The sequence below is a fragment of the Carica papaya genome, chromosome 3 (assembly GCF_054855325.1).
Source record: "Carica papaya isolate Zhongbai chromosome 3, ASM5485532v1, whole genome shotgun sequence".
Classification (NCBI taxonomy): Eukaryota; Viridiplantae; Streptophyta; class Magnoliopsida; order Brassicales; family Caricaceae; genus Carica; species Carica papaya.
The window spans coordinates 15,672,328-15,688,594 of record NC_142311.1 but is presented as its reverse complement, the minus strand read 5'-3'; the positions used below and the strand labels follow the sequence as shown (position 1 = coordinate 15,688,594).

General features: G+C 28.6%; 1 protein-coding gene across 1 annotated transcript; it reads left to right on the top strand.

Annotated features, from left to right (window-relative positions):
• Positions 1–13,404: 13,404 nt before the first annotated feature.
• LOC110808789 (7,8-epoxymelianol synthase CYP88A154-like) lies at positions 13,405–16,150 on the top strand. Its single transcript, XM_022034391.2, has 8 exons — positions 13,405–13,723; positions 13,871–14,351; positions 14,633–14,896; positions 14,973–15,062; positions 15,156–15,234; positions 15,362–15,468; positions 15,601–15,722; positions 15,847–16,150. Exons 1-8 carry the CDS (start codon positions 13,497–13,499, stop codon positions 15,950–15,952), a joined length of 1,476 nt encoding a protein of 491 aa, XP_021890083.2. The 5' UTR covers positions 13,405–13,496; the 3' UTR covers positions 15,953–16,150.
• The last annotated feature ends 117 nt before the right edge of the window (positions 16,151–16,267 follow it).

The following is a 16,267-nucleotide window of genomic DNA, read 5'->3' as shown; positions in this document are numbered from 1 at the left end:
AAAAACTCTATGACTTATTATGTTTTTATCATGGGAGGCCAACCCAAGTGGTATGTCCTGATATGGGGCTCCTTCAAGGTGATCCTTTTTTTCTTTATATGTTTTTCATGTGTTCAGAAGCTTTCTCAAGTTTTATTTCTGAGAGCAGGAAAGGATGGTAAAATCCATGTTATCAAGATAATAAGAATAGCTCTGTTTAGACTGCACTTGTTTTTTTCCTAATGATAGCCTTATTTTGATAGGGCAGTAGTGGGAAAATGTTAGCGATCCAAGATACCTTGAAGGCATATGCAAATGCACCAAGCCAATAAATCAATCTTTATAAATCTTTAATCCCATATTCTTATGTACACGATGTGAATGCAGGTCAACACCTAAGTGAATTATTAATTGTGGAGAAGGCAACTGGTCATGACAGGTATACGGGCCTCCTAACGAATCACATGTAGGACCTTTGAATTTCTTGCTAATTAACTGGCGAAAAAGCTACAAAGTTGAAAACTACAAAAAGTGTCTAAAGGCAAGCTGCGAGATTATGATGAAGGGTGTTACCCAATCTATTCCAACATTCATCATGAGTGTGTTCCTGTTCCAAATTCATTTGTGTTCAATTAGAGAAATTAGTAGCAGGGTTCTGGTGGAAAATAATGGGGATTAAGAAAATTTCATTCATCTAAATAGGCATTTATTTGCACATTGAAGTTCCTAAGAGGGTTGGGGTTTAAAGATTTTCAATTTTTCGATAAGGCTTTGCTTGTCAGACAAACTTGGTGGTTATTTTCTAATCAAAATTCAATGTAAGGTGTTGATCATGAACAAAATAGGAGATACAATGTAAAATGGAGCTACAATTTGGTTTAAGAAAAGAAGTTTGCTTCTTCACCAAGTTCAATTTCCATTACCTCCTATATAAGCTAGATTAAGCTTTAGACCACAAAAACACACCAAAGGTTAAACATATGGTTTGGAGAATGGTGCGAGATATTCTACCACAGTGAGGTCGCTCTTTAAAAAGGTATTCATGTTGAGCCTACTTCTCCTATCTGTGATGAGATAGCTCAAAATGTGGATCATTTATTTAAGAAGTATATTTTTGTTGTAAGTATATGGAAATTGAGTCCACAAGGTGTTTTTATTAGTACACATGATAGGCTTAGTAAGTGGTTTATGTATGTTTTCACTACACTTCATTCTAATAGTTTGATGTGGTTTATGTATGTTATTTGGGGAATTTGGTTAAGTTAGAATCGATGGATGCATTAGGCAATATGGGTTCCTCCACATGATTTGATTAAAAGGTTGTATGTTAATATTAGTGAATTTCAATTAGCAATCTAAGAAGCCTATTCCCAATTTTATATCCTTTGGTAATGGTATTAATTTTCTTGATATTTCTTGGACTTCTAAAGACTGTAATTTAGAAGTTCATGCTTTAATTTATAGAGTTCTTTATATCCTGATGGTAACTTTAGGGTTCCAGAATCTTCTTTATTTTTTTGTGGAGAGGACATTATTTCTCCGATATAGTTCTGAATGATATTTTAATTCCTTTATCCTCAAAAAATTATAATTATTAAGTTTAAGAATACTAATTAGTGAATATTAATAATACGATTTTTTATTTATGTATTAAAATATTTGGTCTTTATACGATTTTTTTTGTTATTTTAGTTTTTGTATTTTAAAAAATATATGCATATTAGTCCCTTTTTGTTAGTACATATTTATCACTTGTCATGTAACATTACCTAATTTAGAGTTTTTCCATATCAAATGTCACTTGACACCTAAAATGTAAAAATAATTTGATTTTTAAATTATTTTTAATCAAAAGAAAAGATTAAATAATTAAAAATATGGAAAACAAAATATATTAAACCCAAGTCACTTTTTCTACATTATCATCTCATCTCATCTTCATATTCAATTGTCATAAAACTGCCATCAATTCCTTCCTTTTGTCAATTCAAATGTATGGGTACTAGTTGCTTTCTTCTGCATTTGTTTCTTCAATTCCACAAATTATATGATAATTGTTTGTATTTAATGGCTTTTGATTTTTCTCTAAATTACACTCTCTATGAACTCTAGTTGTAGGTAATTGGATCTTTGACAATGAGCAATGTAATGGCTTTTCTTTCTTTGCTTTGGAAATTTCCTTCTCATGCTTTTCTATTATGAAGTTTATCGTCCTCTACTTAGTTAAAAGGAGTCAATGAATGGAGAGTAGTGATTGTCGATGGTGGACTTGGCCATGGTATGTTGTCCAAGAGCAGCAAGGTCTTGCTGGGTCTATTCATGGTGGCATCATATGTCGAGTCTGTGGTTGGCATCATCATGGCCACTTGCTTGATCGGCGTGTTTTCTTTAAGATCCATGGGCACTTCCAACTTTTACGTTAAGGATGAATATAATGAAGATGCAGATGAAGATAAAAAATGCATCCTCTTTACTCTTTTCAGCCAATAAATTATGTGTTATATGTATTTTATATAATACCATTGTATATGTTTTTTATTTTAATTTTTTAGAAAATTATTAAAAATTAAATTATTTTTACACATTAAATATCATGTAATATTTAACGTAAAAACACCTAACTAAATTATGTCAATTGTCGAATTTGGTAACATGAAGCAAATACGTTAACAGTGTGAATAATGCTAATACAAACTAACTAGAAAGTATAGTTTTTTTAAGTATAAAGATTAAAAAATAAAAAAAAATATTGTATAAGGAACAAATTAAATAAAATTAACTAGTATAGGGGCTAAATTATATTTAAGCTTTAATGTATATACATACATATATATATATATATGAGAAGAAATATTCATGGTAAAATATTATTGTGATTGTAAATTTAAAGATTCTCTCTTTTTTTAATAAAAATTCATAAGATGGGTTGAACATTAGCAGTGCAGATTCAGAATAGTATCTGGATTTCTCTAAAAATATTGTTATGTCTGAAGGGAACAACTAAGACCTAGTTTATATATATATATATATATATATATTGATCTAGTTTTAATAATTGTTGGACATAGTGATTTCATTATAGTATACTTTTTTCAGATTCTGTTTCCTAAGATGAGATCCACTTGTTGATCTACAGAGAATCAAACTTAAATATTTTAATCAAAATACTTGACTTCTAGACAAGCAAAACATAATCTTACGTCCTAACTTTGATTTAGTAAATTAAAGATTATTTTTCTCCCATGACTTACGATTTCTTAATTGAATTGTTAATTTCTATTCCAAGTAAATAAACTACACATTGAAGTCTTTGGGTTACGCAGCTTATGGTACTAATACTATTTTAATCTTCGCATTACTCATTATGTTATAACTAATTCCCAAAGGTTTCTTTTTTTTTTTTTGTTATAATTTGATTTTTGTATTTAAAAATTCATTTTAATTCTTTTTTTTTTCTTGAACTGTAAGAATTTTGACAGTACATATATGTTTTTTCTGTTATTTTTATACTTTTTTCAACAAAAATATCTAATTTCATCATGAACTTTCAACAAATATCTAAATTGTATCATAAATTTTTTTTTTTAAAGTTTAAATCAATCCTAAACTGAAAAAATATTTAAATTGTCCTCTTTATCACAAATACCGGTTGACACCGTTAAAAATAAATTCACATGTACGATGACTGTATAAACATAATCCATATAAACACCACGTTGATCCAATCCCAAGGTTCTCGAAACAAAATGATATATTAAGGATCAAAAGTTCTAATGACAATATCAAGTTATTGAACATGCTCAAATGCTCACAAAAAATCACCAAATATCCTACCTGATAAGCTCCAATAACATCAAAGTTAGCAATTAATCTTTGTCATCTAACCATGTTTTGTAAGAACCACCACATCGTCGTCTCTTTTTCCCTTGTTTGTGGCCTTGTCCCTACCCCTGCCTCTATTATGCCTCATGATATCACATGTTTTTGCAATTGTCTGGATGTTATCCCACGTGCTCCTTAGCACCTCACACTGAGTTGTTCAAACAATTCTCGGTATTCAATGCCACATCTACATTATTGTGGATATGGCTTATGGTCTAGAAATTAAAGTCTGAGTACGTTGAAGAAATATTAATAGCTTAACATAAATATATATGTCATGTATATTGAATATGCATCAATACGTATACTCAACTTTAATGCCTATTTTATTAAGCCAAAATAGTTCATATTTTGGGACGTTAAGATAGCATTAGCAAGACTATTGTTCTGCAACACAAAAAGCTAATATTTACATAGATCAATAAGCATTAAAAATTGAAGAATATATAGATCAATGAAATAAATAAAACCTACACAATTTACAGGGTGTAATCCTTCTGTTGCTTCTTCAGTTGTCCTCTATAATGGCATCGGAGTTGTTCTATTAAAGGAAGATAAGAATCAAACTTAATGTTATTACTATTTACTTGGTTGATCATATATAAATAAAGAAATTAAATTAACCTCATTGTTCCTCTTGTTATACACTTTTTGTTTTGCTTAATGGAGTGATATATTGAGCATGACTACTTCATCCCTACCTGAATATGATGCTAAACTTTCTAGGGTTGTCCTTCTCCCTTCTTGCTTTCTTTAACCTCCCACTCTTTGCGATAAATATTGGAGGGCCAATTGGACCAATTCCACAACTTGGCCATACGGACATCCCTAGCATGATATCATGTTGAACTAATATGCACTTAGATATTCATCTCGTCGATAATAGTGCAAAATGTAATTTTCGAGGTTCTTTTCAAAGTAATATATTATACATACAACATGTTTATAGGGAATTTCGGATAAGTCATATATATGACAAGTCAAGTACATTGTCAAATGTGTACTACATGCCTACTTCTTTCCATACAACTTAATACCCTTGGTCACCATTTTTATTCCATCTGACATTGAAATACCTCAACTCTATACTTTTCTAGCCTTTTTCATGAACCTTAATGCTATTCATTTTCCCATTTCTCAGTTGACCTCCTCATGACATGTAACCTATTTATCATGATCACCCTTATCTCAATAGAAGATACTAACTATTGGCTTGCACCTAGATTCCAAAATCCATCCATTAAAGATCTTGGCTAAGTTTTAATTATAATGCAACATTTTGATATAGTACTAAAGAAGGCCTTAACCTATTTAGTTGGACTTATATTGACATCATCGCTCATTAACCCTTTTCGTCATTTGTTCAGATAATGTCAATTGTTGGGTAAATTTTTACCCATATGTTGCTCGAGCATATGCCAAAAATTGCATTTTTAACACCTCACTCTTCAACTTCTTTAATCATTTTGAGAAAATATGTTGAGTATAATGTTTGTGCTTAGCTAAGAGCATCAACTACTCAACTGTTGGTAAGTCTATGTTATTTTATGTAAAAATCAATATTGATATAAATAGTATTATTTAATTAAGCATAACTATCCAAGTGTGGGAATTAATACCATCTATCAATTATCTAATGACTTTTTGCATGTTTTATCTTCATTTAGAATTCTTAACTCACATCACTTATGCTTTGGACAGGCAATAACCATTATATTCATGCTTGCATAACCCAAAGTGACTTTAAAGCCCTTCAATGTAAACCATCTAAACTAGTTAGCATTAACTTTATTATAAACTTTTATCTCCCCTACCACGCACTCTTAATCAAACTGAAATTTTTCTTTATGGTGAAATCTTAAATTAATGAAAATATTGATCATTCCTGCAATTAGTATAATATGAATTACTCATTTATCACTGGAAATAAAAATAATAATAATAAATTATACAATCGATGAGGTTAATAAATTCATATCAACATAACCATATGTAAGAACAATACCATTTTCAAAAATATGCCTATTTAGGTGGGTTTTAGCAAAAGAACTACCATTTAGAAGATAAAGACCCTTTTTTGCTAGTAATGAGCATTTAATCAAGTAAAATTACTATAATGCGTATATGATCCCTTTTGCTTTGTAATTGACAATGAATGTTCTATAAATATACCAAATAATGGGGTATTTGGCTCATCAAAAAAATTTGCATCTTTTGAATTTTTTCATTTCATAAAATCACAGTTCATGGCCAACTTCATCTTCCACATATATGTTTGATAATTTTCATTTGGAAAAAGTCCCTACCATTTTACTTTTTGGATACAAGTGAAGTTCATTCTCAATATATAGAAACAAAAAAAAGAACTTGTTTTACTACTTAATTGGTCGCATTAAAAAACTTCCTTCGCAAATTTCTAATAATTTGAAAATAACTCATTATACAAAATACAAATTTATCTTTTCTTTGACTTACTTTTTTACTAAAAATTACAAAAAATGACAAAGAGATATTAAGATGAACCCCTATTTCATTATACACCATATTGTTCTTCTTAGTTTTCTATCAACTTATGGACCAAAATTCAATAAACAACATGTTGGATTTTTTCTTAGTGAAAAAAACTTAAATTTCTTTTGACTTCACTAACTCTAAAATTAACAACTTAAAATTAGACTTATATCAAAATTAATTTTTTTTAAAATAATCTATCATTATCTAAGAGATGAATATAAATCAATTTTTTAAAAAAATAAACTTCCATTAGTTATATGATATTTAAAAAATAAACATGGTATAAATCTAATTAAAGATAAAACCTCATTTAAATTCAAACTAATAAATAAAATAAATTATAATTTCTATACTAACCTTCAACACTCTCCCTTAATGTAGAAATTATTATCACTAAATTTATTTTATTGGAGTACTTCTCTCCAATATTTATTATTTGATATTTATATTTTATAGCACTCCTTTTTAGTTGTTGATGCATTTCTCACCAACATCTGTTTATTAAAGCAATTCTCATCAAAATCTCTTAAAGTACTTCTCTCTAATTTTTTTTTTAAAAAATTTTTTCTTGAGCAAAATTTGATTGCTCATTCTTTAACGTGTAAGTTTTTTTCTGTATATACCACATCTTATAGATGAAAAGATTGTAGATATATTTGTATTTTTTACAGCGCATAGTTAATAATTTTCTCCTATAAAAATGGTAAATAAAGCCAAAAGAAAAGTGTTTGAGGCCATATTTAATACATGGAACTCACTTGTTTTTTTGTATATTTTTCTTTCTCACAGACACATGATCAAAAAAGCTCTTATATCACTTGTTGGATTTTTTCTAAATGAAGAAAATTTAAATCTTCATTAACTTTACTAACTCTAAAATTAACAACTTAAAATGTCTTTAAATAGAGTTATATCAAAATTAATTTTTTTTAAAATAATGTATCACTATTTAAGATATGAACACAAATCAAATTTTCTAAAAGATAAATTCATACTAATTAGATGATATTTAAAAAATAAACACTGGTTAAATCTAATTAAAGATATAATTTTATTTGAATTTTATATTAATAAATAAAATAAATTATAATTTTTACATTAATTTCCAACACAACAAAAGCTTAATATAATAAACAAATTAAAGAACCGAATAAAGAGAAACGAGTATCAGGTCTCTATCTATACAAAAGTTAAATCAGTAGACAAAATCAAGAAATGGTTATAGGTATAGATCAGTCAAAGAAAACCAAAAAAAAAAATGAAATATCACCTTAGCTTTTTGAAGCTAAGCATAACTTTGGAGAATCACTTCATGGACAAGTATCAAGACATCTTAAATTATTGCATGATGTTCATAAAAAAGTGACAGAGGTAATGAGAAAACAAAATGACAAGAGCACACATGTAAACCTACCACTGATGAATTAGAGAAGAAGACCACAACATAAAGACGCAAATAGGTTTCCTTGACAACAATGGGTGGCATGATACCATTAATCAAAGCAGATGACGGTGACAACAACTCCACTTGCATGCAACTAATGAAGTAATCAATAGTGATACCATCTACTGAGGAAGTAAATGGTGGCTAATTTGGTGAAAATGTGAGCTTTGTTCGTGAAGGGGATGAGTTGTTGGGGTCAATGGAGCTATGAGGGGACAAATCGAGTAGATGGGCATGGTTTTTAAGTGGGTCCATGTGGACGTCACGTGTGATTGACATGACGTCCATATGACATGGCATCCATGTGACGTGGCGTACTTATGGATTCTTTGTTGCACATCATCATACTATATTTTCTAATGGCCTCCACCAATAGTAAAGGTAAGGAGGTGATTTAAATATTTTTTAAAATTCAGGGTGAAATTAGGTATTTTAGCTTATTATTTTATATAAAATTTAAATATCATACTAATTAAAAATTGATCTAAATAAATTTAGTAAAAATATGAATTAAATTTTTTTATTTAAGTCATTCATATGACAATAATAAATATTAGAAGAGAACTAAGTCTACTATAAATATTTTTAACATTTTTTAGTTCCTAATCTGACATAGAAGTATTATATTTTGAAGTAAGTTTTTATGTCATTTAAGCAAAAAAAAAAAAATCATTAAAAATTACATTTTCTAAACATTTTGAGTTTGACGAGAAAATTAGAATTAAAAAAAATATAGGATTGAATTCAACGTAGCATATTTTAAAATTTTAATAATTTATCCTAAATTTAGAAGCTTATTTACATGTATAATAAAAATATAATCAATGACTTCTCAGAATAACATGAGCACCATAATTGGAGAATATATGATAAAATTTTAATTTGAAAAATTATCTTTGTTTCCTATAACTAACATTTTTTAGAAATTATTAAGTTCACTTAAATAAAAGTTACATCTAATAATTCTTTCCAAATTCTATTATGAGAATTTATATGCTATGTAATTTATAAGTTTCTTTTTAATTGATCATTCACAAAGAAATTTAACATGCAGAGGAAAAGAAAAAGGCAGAAACGCTGTAATATTTTTCTTTGAAGAAATTATATATATATATATATTATTTTTCTTTTGGTGCGTGGTGCACATGCATGTAATTAATTATGTGCCGATTGCCTAAAAAAATGAATTATTTGCTAAGGGTCATTGACTTGTATTATATGAAATTCAGTGTCCGATCAAGCTGATTCACCATGATGTTATCTTATTCAACCTTCTTATATATATATATACATACACATATATAAAGCTTAGTGTAACTGTTACCATATGAACCCATCACACCATTAAGATGTGATTTTGAGAATTTATTTTATAAAATAAATTTAAGTATATCATAATAATGTAATTTAAAATTTTTATGAGACTTATGAATTATAATTTTAAATAAAAAATGTATAAATAATTTTTAAATTTTAATATATTGTTACACAAATTTATTAGGTTGTATGCATAAAATAATGCTCATTTATCAGTTGAGAAAGCGAGATGTTACATCTATAATAAATATGCATATTATCATCCTCTATATCTAGTTGTAATGTTCCTATTCTTTATGAAACTTTTTATAATTTAAAATAAATACTACATAAATATAAATATAACATGAACTTACAGCAAATCAAATATGTAATTACCATAATATGAATCAAATGTTAACATCAATGTTATTTAAAAAGCATTTTAATGATCTTGAAATCAAAACATCTTCAAAACATCATTCAGAAAATTAAATAGTTGAATTATCATGGGATTGACAAGTTCCATCTTCAGACAAATTGTCATTTGGAAAACTACCAATATCTATATTAGCAGCCTATGAAAAGATAACATAGTTAAATGAATAACTATTTAATTCATACATTATATTAAATATATTAAAAGACATCATTACTTCTTGGTTTGTTATATTAGAAGTAGATTTTAAAAAAATTTGCAACTCTCCATTTGTAAACCTTTTTTCCATCATTGTGTACGATATATCCAGCTGCCTTTAAATTTATAGAACTTTCTTCTTTACAAGTTCTATTATGCTTGTAAGACTCTTCACATGGGAACTACTCTATTATCTTAAAGTTTAATTATTCTCGTTTTACTTCTCAATTAATTATATGACAAGAAGATGTAAAGATATCTTGCAACCCTCCATCTGTTAACCTTTTACCCATTTATGTACAAGAAGATGGAACTCTTCATTTTTTTTTCCAAAGTGCCATATAGTTGATCACATTCTCAACACGAGGAACAAACATATTCCTCTTGACATGCAATAAGCACCATGCAACATACAAGTCCTCTTCCATCATGACCTTTAACTTTTAAAAGTACATCATATTCGAAGAACAGACTGTCCATATTTTCTGAAGTTCTTGCTTGCTAAGAATTTTTTTTCTATTTTTTCTCTATTTTATAATAATAACAAGATAATTATCATAAAAACTAATAACAAATTATTTTAAAAATAATAAGTAATTACAATATATTCAATTACTTTTGAATTTGAAAAATTTTTGTTCTTACGAGTTCTAACTATTCTAAAAGTTTTTTACGATTTAGAACTACGCTGCTATTATAAAATTCTACTATGCTCTGTATTTACTTCTCTATTAATTATAAGAGAAGTGAATTTAAAGAAATCTTGCAACTGTTTTTTTATAAATTTTTTTGAAATGAGAGGATGAAGAAGCATATTCCCTTTTATTTGTAAAAAGCCCACATTTAATGTACATTTCCTCTTCTGTCACCATCTTTAAATTTTGAAAATATATTATACTTAAATGAGTCCTCTACATTTTCTGAAGTTTCTGCCTGCCAATGAATTCTTTTCCTCCTATATTTTATAAATAATAAAAATCATTATTAGAAACCAAATTATGATGTAACTAAATTCCTGCTAAGCCAATCAGGGTGTTGCATGTTACCCTACTAATTTTAGGTAATTTGTTTGTCTCCTACGCTTTATGATGGGTTTTGTTAACTATTTTCTTGTGCATATTCCACTTTGCATTGAGTAAAAAGAATATCTGCTTTCTTAAAATATAACTAGTTGAAGGTTGGAAGTTATGTAGGAAACTGTATTTTTTAATTTATCAGATTAGCTGTAACTCAACAGCTTAGTTTGATTAAGTGGTATTTTTAATCTCGAGTGGTAGCTCACAGTTTTATTAAATGATTTTGACATTAAAATTATGTTTTCAGATTTTAACTTTGATTTAAAATTTAATTAGATTTCTAATTGACTTACTTTATGTGGAAGGACAGTATGGATCCATATTGGAAGAGCTGCTTGAAATGATAACATGGTCTAAGCTTGGAATCCATCATAAACTTGTAAGCTTCTCTGTAATACAATTATATGTATATAATCTTCATCAGTTTTACATTTTTTTTCGATTTAATTAATTAAATATAGAACTCCTCTCGCTTAGGCAGGTGGTTAGAAGCTTGGACATTGATTTTCTTAAATAAAGGTTCTCTAATTAAGATTTTTTTTTAATCTCAATTACAAGTGAACTAAGAAAAGAATATATCACAATAAACGTCATTAATTTAATTTGTAGTAAGTTATTATTAGCATGACCCATCACCATAGCCATATTTGTTGCTTTTATAGACGAATGGCCATTGTTATAGGTCCAAGAGCATACATTCCCTTCTCTCTTGGTGCAACTATCATGACTATTGCTACAGCTTATTGGGTGATAGGCATACATTATATGAGTTTTGACCTGTATAAGAAAGTTACATAAATATTTATTGCCGCAAAAATTTTCCTTCTGCCAGCAACCTTCTAATGAACGTTTAATGCACTTCTAAATTATGTTTATTAATTTTAAGAACTTACATTTAAAATATACGGATAAAAATGTTCTTAAAAATCTACACTAATAATTTTCTTTTAAGATATCAAATTATTTGAAGGATTTTTAAATGCATAACTTTGATCTTTGAGTCAATTTGTGAAACATAATAATATAGATAGAAAACAAATCTCCAATATTTTAATCTTTAATATTTATTTCTCCATTTTGAATCAGTCAATTGACCAGTTAAGCTTCTTCAGATTTTTTTTTTTTTTGGAACATTCAAAACTTCATCTTTTAATAGTCATTCAAAACTTCAATTTTCTTTTGAGTAGTCATTCAATTTAATTTTCTTTATAAAAAGTCTCTTTGAAATATTTTTTTATTATGTATGAGACATCAAGTATTTAATTTAAATCTTACATAAGATTGATAAGCATTCCTAATATAATATATTGAGGATTTTTTTCAACAATTCTGACCTTTTTGTATTCATTAACGTACCAAAAAAAGCCTCCCTCAATCTAAACTTCATTAGAGAGGGATTAGTCTCCTCATTTATTTCTTTTTTTCTTTTCAACATACTTATTTTTATCTATGTTAGTTTAATTAACTCACTATTTATACTTATTAAAGTCACTATATTGTTATTTGCTTTTGGTTAGCTGAAATACCAAGTGAAATTTTGACATAATTCTTGACCGCAAAATAATTATTAGTTGATTATTGCTTTATCAATTGAGGAACAAGAGTTACTAGTAGGGAAATAATCAACTTATTTGTCAATAAAATAAATATTGGTTTTTTCAAATAAATGCATAAAGACACAAGGCTCAAGCAGAGCTTAATAAACATCTACTGACACTTGAAACTGTTGGGATAGGCTCAAACATGAAATAGGGACACAAACTGCATGAGACAGGCACACTGCATGCATGTTGCGCACATATTGTGCACGAGCCGCCCAAATGTTGGTTGCCTGTTGACACATCATAAACACGTAAAGCATTGCATGCATACATTTGTTAATGTGTAAGTGCGCTACGTTGGGCGTGACTTCAGATAAACACATAATACATCGTGCAACTCCTCAAATGCCCATGTCTTCTTTAGCCTATCCTGGCGGCTTAAAAAGCCAGGACATGGAATCCTGGACTCTTAGTCTGAAGTAATACACACAGTGTAACACTTCTTCCAGCACATAGAACTGCCTAGACATTATCTCCTATTTTAAAACTAAAGTCTGAATTTATCTTTTCTATATATTCTAGACAAAAATTATATATTAATATAAGTAAAGTACAACACAACAACATAAAATATTTAGTGAATATTTGAAATATTTAACTTCACATGTTTGTTGTTGAATTACATTTCTTTATCATTTGAATAACTATTAAAATATTTAGTCATATAAATATAAGAAGATTTAGCGGGATATAAAGCTTGTAAGAATAAAATACTCCATGGGATGTATTAACTATACATATAATTCCGGTAAATTAGGAATTAATAACTGATCTAATATATATAATAATAACAACAAGATTATACTAAAGGTTGTTATACGGTATTTCCAAATAATTTCTGGTGTAGTGCGAATAAAGAAGCAACGAGAGTAGTATAAAAAATGAAAATAACAAACAGTTGGCTTGCATTTATATGGGAAGAGAACAATATATATATACATATGAATGGGTATATTGTAAATTAATAAGACATGCCTGCTAATTAAGAACAAGAATATTTAATAGCCAAAGGTGGGCTATAAATAGAAGTGCAGAAACAGAAAAAGAGAACAATTAAAGAGATCAAAATGGATTTGGTTTTCTTGATATTTGGAGTTATTGTGTGTGCATATGTGTTAGTATTTGGGATAGTGAAACGTGCAAACGAGTGGTATTATGTCGGAAGATTGGGGAAGAAGAAACAACTTCTTCCGCCAGGAGATATGGGGTGGCCTTTGCTTGGGAATCTGCGCGCCTTCATTAAAGCTTTTAAATCCCAAACTCCCGACAACTTCATCTACGAATTGGTTAAGAGGTTTTTCTCCGTCTCTTTATATTTATAAGTACATATATTTTTCTTAAAAATAAGTCACATATGTTACACTTGAAAAGTTTCTAAAATAAATTACATATATATCTATGTATGATGTATGATAGTGTATTAATTCATTTGTGTATGTAGATATGGACGAACTGGTATCTATAAGACTTATTTATTTGGGAGCCCAAGTATCATAGTGAGTATACCCGAGACTTGTCGGAAAGTGTTAGGAGATGACCAGCACTTCGCATTAGGTTACCCTGCCTCCACTAAACAGTTGACTGGGAAAAGATCATTTCACAGTGTTTCCCATGCTGAGCACAAGCGCTTGCGCAAGCTTACCAGCTCGCCCATCAGTGGTCACACGGCGTTGAGTACGTACATTCCCTGTATGGAAGACATTGCAATGACTTCGTTGGATGAATGGGCCTCCATGCAACGCCCAATTGAATTCTTGAATGAGATGAGAAAGGCAGCTTTCAAGGTTATTACCCACATATGGCTGGGTTCTCACGATGATTCCACACGTAAATTAATGGAGAAGTATTACATAGATTTTAGTTGTGGATTAAAAGCAGTTGCTATTAACATCCCTGGTTTTGCTTTTCACAAGGCACTCAAGGTATATCATACCTCCATTCTATAACATGTCTATTTATATTATGTAATTTCTATTACTTTGTCAATACTAATATATTGTACTATTAGAACATTAATTTCAATCAATTATTTAATATGGTACTAAAATTTATTAAATTGAGCAATTTAACATACTTGTATATGAAGAGACTTGTTAATTTATTAAATATCTCATATCTGTTTAATTTTTTTAGACGATCGAATTAATTAATTATTTAATATTATGAATTATGAAATACTTATATTATTTATGGAGATTTGTAGGCAAGAAAGAAGTTGGTTGAGATTCTTCAAGGAGTTCTTGATGAAAGGAAGAGACTTAAGAACGAAGATTGGGAGGATAGAAAGAGGGGGATGGTTGATTTATTGTTGGAAGTTGAAGATGAGAACAGTGTGAAGCTTGAAGACGAGGATATTATAGATTTACTGCTGGTCTTCTTGTTAGCCGGCCATGAAAGCTCTGCACATGCTGCAATGTGGGCACTTATTTATCTCCATCAACATCCAGACATGTTGCAGAAGGCCAAGGTATATATGTAATTTTTTTTTTTTTATATTTGGTAGTTGATAATTAATTTTATTAAACTTAAGGTCGAAATTTTAGGAAGAGCAAGAAGAGGTGGTGAAGAAAAGACCATCCACACAGAGAGGATTGAATTTTGACGAGATAAGACAAATGCGTTACACTAGTAAAGTACGCTATGTTTACTTTTTTTTTTTTTTTTTTTAATTAGAAGAAGAAATTATTTTTTATATAATTTTTAAAAATAATAATAAAAATTTATAGGTGATTGACGAGACACTCCGAAGAACAAGTGTTTCATTTTCAAATTTCCGTCAGGCAAAAGAAGATGTAATCATAAATGGTCAGTATTTTATTTGTGTATATTTTATTTTTTAATTATCCAGTCAGAATCACTAATTTTGTCAGACCATAATGAAGTAGCAGAATTAAATACTACTAAGAGAGTTGAATGTCATTGAATTAATCAGGTTATTTAATACCCAAAGGCTGGAAAGTATTGGTGTGGAATAGAGGCGTTCACATGGATCCTGAAGTTCATAAAAATCCAACAGAGTTTGATCCATTTAGATGGGAAGTAAGATTTTTTTTTTTTTTTTTTTTTAATTGCTATATCTAAATATATGAGTATATTATATAAGTTAATTAATAATAAAAGAAAGAAAATAAAAATATAAAAGATTCTGAATCAATTGAATTGGTGTTGTAGGATTACAAACCAAAACCATCTTCTTTCATTCCATTTGGAGGAGGAAGCAGGATATGCCCTGGAGCTGAACTAGCCAAGGTTGAGGTCTACATTTTCCTTCACTATTTCCTTCTTAATTACAGGTAAACCATAACATATTCTTAATTCAAACCTTATTATATTATATAATTAAAATATGTATTTAAAAATAAAATTTAAAATATATTAATAATTAAAAGTTGGGTGCTTTGTGTTCACGTGGTGCAGGCTTGACCGGGTTAATCCTGCCAGCCCCGTGGTCTACCTACCCATCCCAAGACCCGCAGACTACTGCCTTGCACGAATTATCAAGCTCTCCAATAATTCCACTTAATATATTACAATTTTACCACCACTGGATAGACCCCTGCAGAATATATGAGATAATAATAACAATAATATTGATCATCTATATATTTTTAAATATTATTTTAAATTATCTTGCAATTATTAGAGTATATAAGAAGCAATTGAAGTTCCGGAGAGTTCTCATTTAATTATTCTATTCGAAATTTAATCAGCTAGATTCCGTTTCTTAATTTGCATGATTGAAATATATAGTGTGTATATATGCGCAATAGTTGATTACCTTGTTTTAAAGAAAAATAAAGAGCCTTTTTTTAAGGCTATATATATTTCTAACAAATAG

Coding starts and splice junctions, on each gene's coding strand:
- LOC110808789 (XM_022034391.2), top strand. CDS start 13,497: ATGGATTTGGTTTTCTTGATATTTGGAGTTATTGTGTGTGCATATGTG. Junction 15,063..15,155: donor AAATGCGTTACACTAGTAAA/GTACGCTATGTT, acceptor AAAAATTTATAG/GTGATTGACGAGACACTCCG. Junction 15,235..15,361: donor AGAAGATGTAATCATAAATG/GTCAGTATTTTA, acceptor TGAATTAATCAG/GTTATTTAATACCCAAAGGC.